The sequence below is a fragment of the Nansenia antarctica genome (genome assembly GCF_963989245.1).
Source record: "Nansenia antarctica genome assembly, chromosome: 11".
Taxonomy (NCBI): Eukaryota; Metazoa; Chordata; class Actinopteri; order Argentiniformes; family Microstomatidae; genus Nansenia; species Nansenia antarctica.
In genome coordinates, this window is record NC_137681.1 from 8,478,713 (window position 1) to 8,489,738 (window position 11,026).

Sequence of the window (11,026 nt, forward strand, 5' to 3'; positions counted from 1 at the left end):
CCATACCTTATGTTTCAAGTAGGTCCATTAGGTCTGAGACATCTACTACCCCCCTGTACTGTTTCTCTTGTGTCATAATTCTTCCAGCATGACGACTCCCCTGGGTTGAGCATAGATGACTTTTTCCTGATGGATTGATGGATTGATGGATAATGATTCAATTACTTAGTCAAATGTGTTGCTTTGGAATAAGGCGTCTGTTAAATGCAAAAAATGGAAAATGTAAATAGAAACATACAGTACATCTGGTTGTTCAAGAAAAATAAAGACGCATCTGTGAAAAGTCCAATGATATGTTTTTTCCCCCCTATATTCACACACCCTGTAGGTCTTCGCTCTGCCATATTGCTTGCGCTAAGGCTTCAGCATATAGAACACAGAGAGTAGGAGAAAGACAACAGCCCTGTTTTGAACCTCTCTCCAGCTGAATCCTATTAGACAGGTTTCCATTTACCTTAATCCTAGCCGTAGGCTCATGATAGATAGTTTCAATACACCGAATTGCATTTCAAAACCAAATCTCTTTAGTACTTCATATAAAAAATACCCAACTAACACTATCAAATGCTTTTTTCTGCATCTGAACTATCCAGAACCACACTGGTACCCTTTTATTTATTTATTTTAGCTTTGTCTACATTATGGAGAGTTCTTCTAATATTGTCCCAGAGGTGTTAACTCCTTCCTGAAGACTTTTTCTCTGACAGAAACCCATCGCTGCTTGGTGATTTACCGGCCTTTAGTCTACTGATTGCAGCTTCCAACACCTGAACTGTAAATTGTGACATAATGGTGTCATTCTGTATCTCACCAATACGAGACAGAAGAAAGTTGTTGATAGATAGTCCTGCTTCAGATCTTTGAGTTTTTTTCTGAAGTCCACTTCATGCTCAGACCTGAAATCACGTATGTCCTTACCGACTGTGGAGTACTGAGCTCATGGTTTCTGCCAGAGTCATCATCTGAGCATAGAGCGTTGTCTATCTCCTTTTAATTATTTCCTTCTTGTCCATCACGTTTGTTTAGACTTCTAGTTTTCGCTCCCCCACTCATTCCAATAAAGATGACAACGATTTGTGTGACAAATAGTGAATTAAGGGGGCTAGTTTTAAACTGGCTATCGGGAGCTCAAAACTAAGCGGCCATCTTTCCTGCTTCACCACCGGAAGTCATGTATCTTAGACTTTACATTGTACATTATACACTGCTTACGGTCGCAACTTTATCAGAAGGGTCAACTGTGTAAGCTCTAGTGGCCACAAACAGGCAACAATTAACCAACAGCACCCTCATGATGTCCAGAGGCATATGTTGTGGTGAAGTCTTTGTTGGTTTTGCTAAACGTTAATTCAGGATTTATTACAAAAGGAACATTTGTGTTTGCTGTCACACACACACACACACACACACACACACACACACACACACACACACGCACGCACGCACGCACGCACGCACACACGCACGCACGCACGCACGCACGCACGCACGCACACACACACACACACACACACACACACACACACACATACAGTATTGACATGATGTTGACTCAACACTGCCATATGCAGCTTGTTTAGAGGCAGCATTGTGAGCAGACGCCTGGGCCAGTCAGTCCATATTAGGTGTGGTTACAGATGGATCTTTTCCTCCTCTCCTGCGTCAGTTTCCTTGGAGGGTCTGACCTATCACTCAGACCATAAACCAATCACAGCACTCTGACCAGACAACACTCTCTAAACCCAATGTCCTCCCTCTCCCTCCCCTCCCACCCTGTCCCCTTGTCCCTCCCTCTATTGATTCACGCCTCTAACCAATTAGATCCGCCTATAAGGTTATATCATCTTTCCTGCTTTCCTGCTACTTTAGACAATGGTAATTAATTTATGATATGACATAACACACACACACACACGCACACACACACACACACACACACACACACACACACATTCTAACATGCTTAAAGCACAGCCCACAGCGAACAAGGTCTTCACTCAGAAGGGGTTGTGGGACATCCACAGACAGATACGTAGGAGCCTGGTCATCCACACACTCTCTGCTGCTCTACCTCACACACGCAGTCATGCTTGGACTTAGTCTCCTGTCTCTACTTTTCCTCTCAGGTAAGTTAACTCAGGTCTTTATACTGTGATGCTCTACCTACCTATTATGTGCATGCTTGTTTTAAGTGACTGTTAGAATGCATGCTCTGTAGCATCGCCTACTCCTGAGCAAGTGTAGAGGTAGATATGAAGGTATGAAGGTATGAAGGTAAGTGTAGCATTTTGAGTTGGTGTTCAACGAAAAAAACAATTGGTGCTACTTTTCCTCCCTGAAATGTTTTGTCGATTTGCAGACAAGTTGTTTGTATTGGCTCAAAGCCGTTGTAAAACCATTTATGGCGATGGGACTTGGAAGATGCTTGAGCAACGGGTCATCATACATGAATCTGACAGATATGGAAGAAAAGTAAGCTAGGAGAGTGGACAAGATGCTACCACTGTGGTAAAAATGGAAATCACTCTGTGTGAGCACCAATTACAGTATCATTCATTACATGTTCATTTTGGCCGTATTTGACAGGTGGCAAATTGGCATGACAGATGAAAGAGAATTACTAACCAGCATCTAAATAGAGGAAATTACTTAAGATGGACTATAAATATCCTCCTGTCATGACTGCCGATCACAGGCAGGTGTGCCAATCAAAGCACGTAATAGTCATGGAGGCGGAGTCGTAGACCAGTGTTCAGTACACAGTAAAACCCTCTTATCTGTTGACTGAGAGACAGAGGCTGGTGACACAGATTTATTTGCTATCGCTTTAATGAAGGTTTTAATGTAAAGAGTGTGAACATTCTCTCGTGTATACAGAAGTCAAGAGGTAGAGTGGCTAACAGGCGACTTATTCCGTTACATAACTATATTACCAAGTAATGTACATGTAAATGTGTGTCCCTCTTCCCTGGCAGGTGGGGTCTCCCCTGAGAAGGTTTGTAGTTACCAGGATGTACTAGATCACCTGAACCTGACGAGAAGTAATGAGGTGTACACCTCTACCCGCCCCGTGTTAGACCACTCACACCCCACTATAGTACACCTGGATGTATTCCTCTATGCCATCCTAGCTGTGGTGAGTTTGTGTGTGGTGTGTGTGTGTGTGTGTGTGTGTGTGTGTGTGTGTGTGTGTGTGTGTGTGTGTGTGTGTGTGTGTGTGTGTGTGTGTGTGTCTGCGAGTGCGTGTGTTGCCTAATAACATTCTGCTTTGTGTGTATTTCCAGATTGAGAAATCCCAGACCTTCATTCCGTTCATCTGGATAATAATGGTGAATGCTTCTTTCTGGCAGTGGATCTGGGTTTTTCCACTTTGGATAAGAATCTGATTTCTGACCATTAGCATTCCTCCTCTCTTCTTCCCATCCTTCATTCATCCTCTCATTCCCTAATTTCTCAAGTTCTACCTCAGATCCCTCCTTCCCGCTCTCATTTTACTCTGATCCCTTGTTTCTTCTCTCCTGGTTCCCTGGTAGACGTGGAACAACGAGCGGATCTCCTGGGATCCTTCTCAGTTCTGTGGGATCTCCCAGGTCACTGTTCCCAAGGAAATGCTGTGGAAACCCGATCTCGTCATCTATGAAATGTGAGCAACTCCTGACACACACACACAGCAAATCAGGTTTTGTTTGTGTTGTTGAGCCCTCTAAAATCTCCTGACTGTTTAGGGCCATAATGTACCTGAAAACAAGGTAAAGGGTGATTTATAATGTTATGAATTGAACCATAGCACAAGTATAGTGTTCAAGAGACTAACCAAACATTTATGTTCAGCTGTGTTCTCTGTGTACAGTGCATATGTCGAGGTGGACAGTCAATAGATGTATTGTGTGCAGTAAGTAAGCATAGATGAGTTTCAGCTAATGTTACAATTACAACATTGTGTGTGTGTGTGTGTGTGTGTGTCAGGACAGAGAGGCACAAGAAGGACCTCTGGACCCCCTACCTGTACCTGAACCACGATGGAACTGTCGTCTTAGAGGAGGATCTGAAGGTTGTTAGCACCTGTAAGATGGACGTTCACAAGTTCCCTTTCGATACCCAGAGCTGCAACATCACCTTTGGCTCCCTCATGCATGTGGGTATGTGTCTGTGTGTGTGTGTGTGTGTGTGTGTGTGTGTGTGTGCTGCGCATTAGATATCCTGAGAAATTTGTATGCACTTGTTCTACCACGCAAACACTCACCTTACACCCCCCCCCCCCTCCCCCCCTCCCGCTCAGGCAAGGAGTTAAATCTCATCCCCTACTCCAACTCGTCCCGTATCACTCAGAACTCTCGTGAGCTGATACAGTCTCAGGGAGAGTGGGACTTCCTGGACATATCAGTCAGAAGGGGCAAAGTCAGTTTTTTCGCAGAACATGTGAAATGGGACCAGATCATATACACAGTACGTATTTTGCGGTCAGGAGATGTGTGATGTGTTAAACTGCAAAAATAGGAAGAGGTTCTGTTAATCAAATCTAAATAACTGTACAATCATACAGATGTGAGACGTTTGACATGTGTTCAGTACTGTGGGGTAACTCTAGTAGTTTCCTTGTGTTTGGAATATACAGTACAGTAATGCTATCTTTAGAACATTACATCAAATGGGCAGGCAAACTGAAAATTCCACGTCACAAACAAGAGACGAGTGAAAGTTCTTACTCGCAAGAAACTCTTCAAAAACACAATAGCCCATAATACAGTAGTAACACAATCATATCACTAACAAACATTTTGGTTATTTCTTAATGCCATAAACCAACCCTACCTTAGACCCAGTGCCATGTTCTGATCACCAATACCCTGGGATCAGCCAAGTCTTCTTCTCATCTCAGATCACAATGAGGAGGAGGCCCCTCCTCCATGTCATCAACTTCCTGTTGCCCATCCTGTTCTTCCTGATTCTGGACCTGGCCTCCTTCCTCATCTCCGACCAGCGGGGAGAGAAGCTGGGCTTCAAGGTCACGGTCCTGCTGGCCATATCAGTGCTTCTGCTCATACTCAACGACATACTGCCCTCCATGTCCAACAGGACCCCTCTCATAGGTACATAGGTACCCGTCTAGGGATGGGAATCGATAAGATGTTATTAATACCGATTCCATTATCGATTCTGCTTATCGGTTCGATTCTTTATCGATTCCCTTATCTTATATGTTCTGTGTGGAAAAAAGTAGGCCTACAAGCATCAATGCAGCTGATTTATTATCTCGGGTCTCTGAACACAGTGTATAATATCCAGAACATAACATTTGAACATAAATAAAATGAGCTGAAGCAGCTGGTTGTAGCTTCAGAGCTCTCTGTAGCAACGGTCTGTCTGTCATCATCTAAAATGGGAGAATATTTGTACAGCTTTTCGTATTAATTTATGGTTTCTTAATCAAAGAAAAAATATGCTATGCCTGCCGGCATGGCGCTAATATTATTAGCATAGGATATTTACCCTCAGTAACGATAGCGTGTTCAAACATTCTGGCTGCAATATGGAAATGACCAGAAAGTTCAAAGCTGTGTCGGGACTTAACTGTTCAAAATATCCCAAATAATGTGAAATAGTGCACATTTGCCTATTAATTCATGTTATCGTTACATTAAAACTATCAGTGTTTTCTTCTTAGAAACAATATGCAGTCAGCATCTGTTACAAGCTTAAACGGTTGTGCTTTAAGCAGTAACCACATCAAAAGACGAAGCTTAATAATAAACACATCATTTATAAGTGGCAATTTTGTGATTTATTATATGAAAAAATAACAGTGAAACGAACTACAAGTGAATAGATATCTAATAGTGGTTATTTTGGTCTAGAAATATGGTTTAAAAAACACTGTAGTGACGGTAGATGAAGCGGTTCTCGATTCCCATCCCTATACCCGTCTCATACTGTTGGTACCCAGTGCATGTCTTCTGTTATGTTCTGTGCATCACACAGCTATGTGCTCTGTACTGATCTTCTGTTGCCTGTGTTATTTAATCTCCTCCCTCCTCACAGCGACCTACTGCATAATAATCTTTGCGTTCATGTTGCTGAGTCTGTTGGAGACCATCTTGGTGACTTACCTGATGTCGAGAGACTCCACGCACATGGAGACTGATGCAGACAGAGACCACACCCCCAAGGATGAGTGTGAGAAGAAAAGAGACAACTCCCACGGCCACACCTGTGACACAGGTACTACCCACTCTGGTGTATGTGTCAAATAAAACATTTTATTTGCTTAGTCTAAGTATCAAACTTGTCATTTCAGAGGGTAAGCAGACCATTTGTACATGTATCTGTGATGTGGGTGGTAGAGATGCACCGTGTGCGCTGCTGCCTGTGGTAGAGGAGGTAAGATATTGTATCTAGATTGATCTTCAGCTTAGAATCATTGTTGCTCCCTCACACAATAACGTTATGTTCTCGCCTCTCCATTGTTCCTGGTGTTCTCCAGACTGGTGTTGGTTTGAGGGCAGGCGAGTCTCGTCTGTTGCTGTTGATCCTGGAGGAATTGAGGGAGGCAAATGGGAGGAAGGAGGTCAAACCTGGCTACTGGACCAAAGTGGCCCGGCGCATCAACATAGCTTTCTCTATTCTCTACCTCATCTCTGTCTCTGTGTTCTTAGTCCTCTTGTTTGTAGCGTGGATACATTAGATTAGGATTTTAATCAACTGATAGAGATCAAACTTCTTTCTTTTGAGCTTGTTAACATTAATAAATAGTTGTTTATTAATTGTATATTAAAATGTATTTGAACTGTATGAGTACACTGTTACTGTTCTTCTAATCACTGATTAAGATAATGTGTTTTATGTGCAGGTAGCCCATTTCTTGATGTAAATGGCTGAATTGAAGGTCATGCTGAGGAGGAATAAAGAAATCTATCTGGTATCACTCATCATTCCATCCAGTGTGTGCATGTGTGTTTGAAGACAGAGACCACTGTGACTGATCCATAATTAAGAAAGTGATTAACTATAGACTCAGTGAGCATAGCCTGGCCATAGAGATAGGCAGAACTGGCTTCCCAGAGAGCAGGGGCCTCATTCATAAAAATGGACTTGAACGTCATCTTTAACTTGCACGTAAGCACGTTTTTCTAAATGGACGTAAGCATTATTTATAAAATGGGCTGCGCTTGTTTAAAATTGCGTACGTCTGTCGTACGTACTTCCGTCTGTAACGAGCTACGATCGTTTCCACGGTCAAATTGACTCACGTTGAAATGTTATAAATCACTTCTTTGACGGGGTTTTCTACGTACACCATGGGTAAGATCAAATTTCATCCAAAGTACTTTCTATAAATGAGGCCCAAGGACCGGCCGCTGGCATAGACACTCTATATGGTTGTTTACGGTCACAACCAATAGAGGGGGCCACACTTGCGCCATCGATTTAGCGCAGGCTACCACCCGTCAATCAAAAACTCTGCTTCCCCGACCCCCCTTGTGGGGGGGCACAATCTAAATCTTGTTGAGGGCCTCCAAAGTCATAGGGCTGGGTGACGGGTCTACCAGAAAGGATAAGCTATGCTCACTCTGCCCACACAATGAGGTAGAAACTGAGGTACATCTTCTAACCTCATGCCAACAGTGCAGTGAAATCGGATTATGGCCTCTCCGACTCCGAGCATGCCCACTCTGAGCATGATACTCGAATTTGCCCACCTTCTTTGCGTACGCAAGCTTTATAAATGAGGCCTCTGATCACCCACACACATAATTCACTTTCGTAGCAGCCACATATAGCATCACTTTGCTTGTTGTACAACAACTTTTTTTTTTCTGACTTTTATTCTGAAACTTTTTTTTTCTGACTTTTATTCTGAAACTTTTCTTCAGACTTTTATTCTGAAACTTTTTGGGGACTTTTATTCTGAAACTTTATTTTTCTGACTTTTATTTAGAAACTTTTTTTCCAGACTTTTATTCTGAAACTTTTTTTTTCAGACTTTTATTTAGAAACTTTTATTTTTTTACTTTTATTCTGAAATGTTTGTTTGCAGACAATGCAAAAAGTAGGCTACTGACCCATCGGCCATCTTACATACCGGTATATACTTTTGGTTTTATACTCCAAAAATTTGGATTTGAAATCGAGCAATAACTATGAGACTCTGCCAGACTCCCAGTCATGGCCATGCCTTCCTGCATTGCTTTCCTAAGAGGATCATACTCAAGGCCTACCCGACAGTCCAGAGCAGCTACTGCTCTTTGTGCTTTCCCTGTCAATACACTTTGTACCAGGAAAGCCCATTTCTCCTCCGGACACTCACTCTCTTTGGCAACTTTCTCAAAATCTCAAGAATACATCCATGTCGACTTCCAGTCTAGACATCTCCTCCCTGTGTGCCCGCTCCTCCTTCTGCTGCTCAGCCTCTTTGATCTGTTTCTATCTAATCTCTAACCACATTTCCTCCAGATTCAAAACCTTCAGTCAATTGTGCAACTATTCCCGGTTTACAGAGATCTTTAAGCCCAATTCCACATCCTCTGCTTCAGCTAATTCTATTAACTGATCCTTCATCAACCTCCTAAACTGATTGCACGTCAAACCCACAACACCCTGCGATATATCAATCTGATTAGATGACATACTGATTTCACAATTATACAATACAAGCCAAACTGTATCTTAATGTAGAATATTCTCAAGCTGTTGGATATGGATCACGAAAACAGTTCTGAGTTTAAGACTATTTATTTAAACAAAGTACACATGTTACAGAATACGGCTGCGGCTGGAGGTGCTGAGATGAGAGCGCTGGTGATCAGAGAGAAGAGAGCTGGCTGCCTTTGCCCCCAACTTTATATCTTTTGGTATGCAAATATAACTTCAACAATGGTGTTTACTGTAGATGCTTGAGGTGTGAAAAGGAGGCATAGGTCAGGGGCCATTTTAGGATACAGCCCTTCAGGTCTTCCATTTTGTAATGGTCACCTGGCTTCTTGAGAACAAAGGGCCATAAATACCTTACTAGGCCCCACAGTCAGGATGAACCTTATAACCAAAGGTGACATACAGCTTATATATTCTATACAGGATATCTGGTTTCTATGCCTGTGTGTGAGACAAAAATATACTACAATCCAATCCAAACTATTGGTTCCCTCTGCAGAACAGCCTCGCAACATACAGCAATATATAAGAGACTATTCACCAAATGCACCAACAACCTACACCAAAGCCAAACCACCGAAAACCACAGTAATTAGCTACAGTAGTTGTTAAATTGCATTTATTTACAAACAAATAAAACCGCCAAGTCAGCTAACAAAAAGTTAGTTACTTCTTATAATGTGTGAGAAAATCTACAATTGATTTTGGAGGTATGCAATATTTCCGTAAATGGAAAATGCACAGATATTGTAAATGAGACACTATTTGGTCACAATTCAAGAACACAGAAAATGCATACAGTACATTTGGAATGCACATAGGGGCCCCATCTCCTCACAATTCCCCAAATCTTCTCACACAAATAAAGAAAACGTAAAACATGTTTAAATGTGACTTCTGCAACGTGAGTTCTGGGGGGAAACCACAACCTTTGAGTTATTCAAATATGTTCCTCAAAGGGCATAGTTTCTGATGTACATTTGAGGCAGACAGTGAGTGGGTTTAAATTGGATAATTGTCTAGCATGCCATTAATATGCTTTCAGATGGTTAAGCTTCGCTCTAATCAAGTTCTCTCCTTTCAAGACAGAGGGCTGGGATGCATTCAGAAACCATCTCTGAGAGCAGGGTGAATATGAACAGAATGTTATGGGGATGTTTCTATTGGTTTTGTTAAACATTAATGAATGATTTATTGCAAAGGGAATATTTGTCTGCTTCGGGAATATTTTATCTGTTACGGGCGATGAGACACACACACACACACACACACACACACACACACGCGCGCACACACACACACACACACACACACACACACACACACACACACACACAGTGTATATTGAAACGATGTTGACTCAACACTACCTTATACTGTTTGTTTAGAGGAGGTGTAGCCACCAATTCCACCTTTGCAATGAAAACAGTTATAGTCTGGGTTGGATAAGAAGGCACGCCACACAATCCTTGTAAGTTGTATAAAATTAAAAGGTTTATTGTCCATAATCATTGTCCTATCACCTCACCAATCAATGAGACAATCAATTACGAATAAAACACTAATAATTCTCTAACCAAAAACATAAAAACAAATCATTATTCATAACATAAATAACCAAAAACATAAAAGAAACATTAATGATGAAATATAAATATAACTCAAAACATTAAGCACAAATCATCCAAAATAAGCCCAAAGTAAAAATGGCGATAACAGGAGGCATTGAGCAGACACCAGGGGGGTATTCCATCAACATCGCTGAGGGAAAATCCAGGTTTATAAGAAAATAAGCAAAATAAGACTGGATTTTCCACGTTGATGGAATACCCCCCTGAGTCAGTCAGTCCTATTAGGTGTTGCAGATGGATCTTTTCCTCCTTCTCCTCTCAGTTTCCATGGAGGGTCTGACCTATCACTCAGACCATAAACCAATCACAGCACTCTGACCAGACAACACTCTCTAAACCCAATGTCCTGCCCTTGTCCCTCCCTCTATTGACCTAAGAAACGTTGCTGTGATGTATGTCATAGTGGTTGGGGACTGTAATGTCTGGCACCTCTCTAACCAATTAGATCAGATGAGGCTGTATCATTTTTCTTGCTCCCTGCCACTTTAAACAATGACATGACAGCAACCCCCCCCCCCCCCCCCCCCACACACACACACACACACAAACACACACACACACATACACACACACACACACACACACACACACACGCACACACACACACACACACACACACACACATACACACACACACACACACACACACACACACACACACAAGGGGTTGTGTGACTTCCACAGACAGATACGTAGGAGCCTGGTCATCCACACACTCTCTGCTGCTCTACCTCACACACGCAGTC

At 42.2% G+C, this 11,026-nt stretch overlaps 1 protein-coding gene across 1 annotated transcript; it reads left to right on the forward strand.

The window, feature by feature from the left end:
• Positions 1-1,959: 1,959 nt before the first annotated feature.
• Positions 1,960-6,682, forward strand: LOC308167539 (5-hydroxytryptamine receptor 3A-like; the record flags this gene model as incomplete). Its single annotated transcript, XM_080541956.1, has 10 exons — positions 1,960-2,032; positions 2,976-3,136; positions 3,285-3,329; positions 3,534-3,643; positions 3,967-4,139; positions 4,280-4,446; positions 4,880-5,090; positions 6,040-6,236; positions 6,307-6,378; positions 6,482-6,682. 10 exons carry the CDS (start codon positions 1,960-1,962, stop codon positions 6,680-6,682), a joined length of 1,410 nt encoding a protein of 469 aa, XP_080398082.1.
• Positions 6,683-11,026: the final 4,344 nt, after the last annotated feature.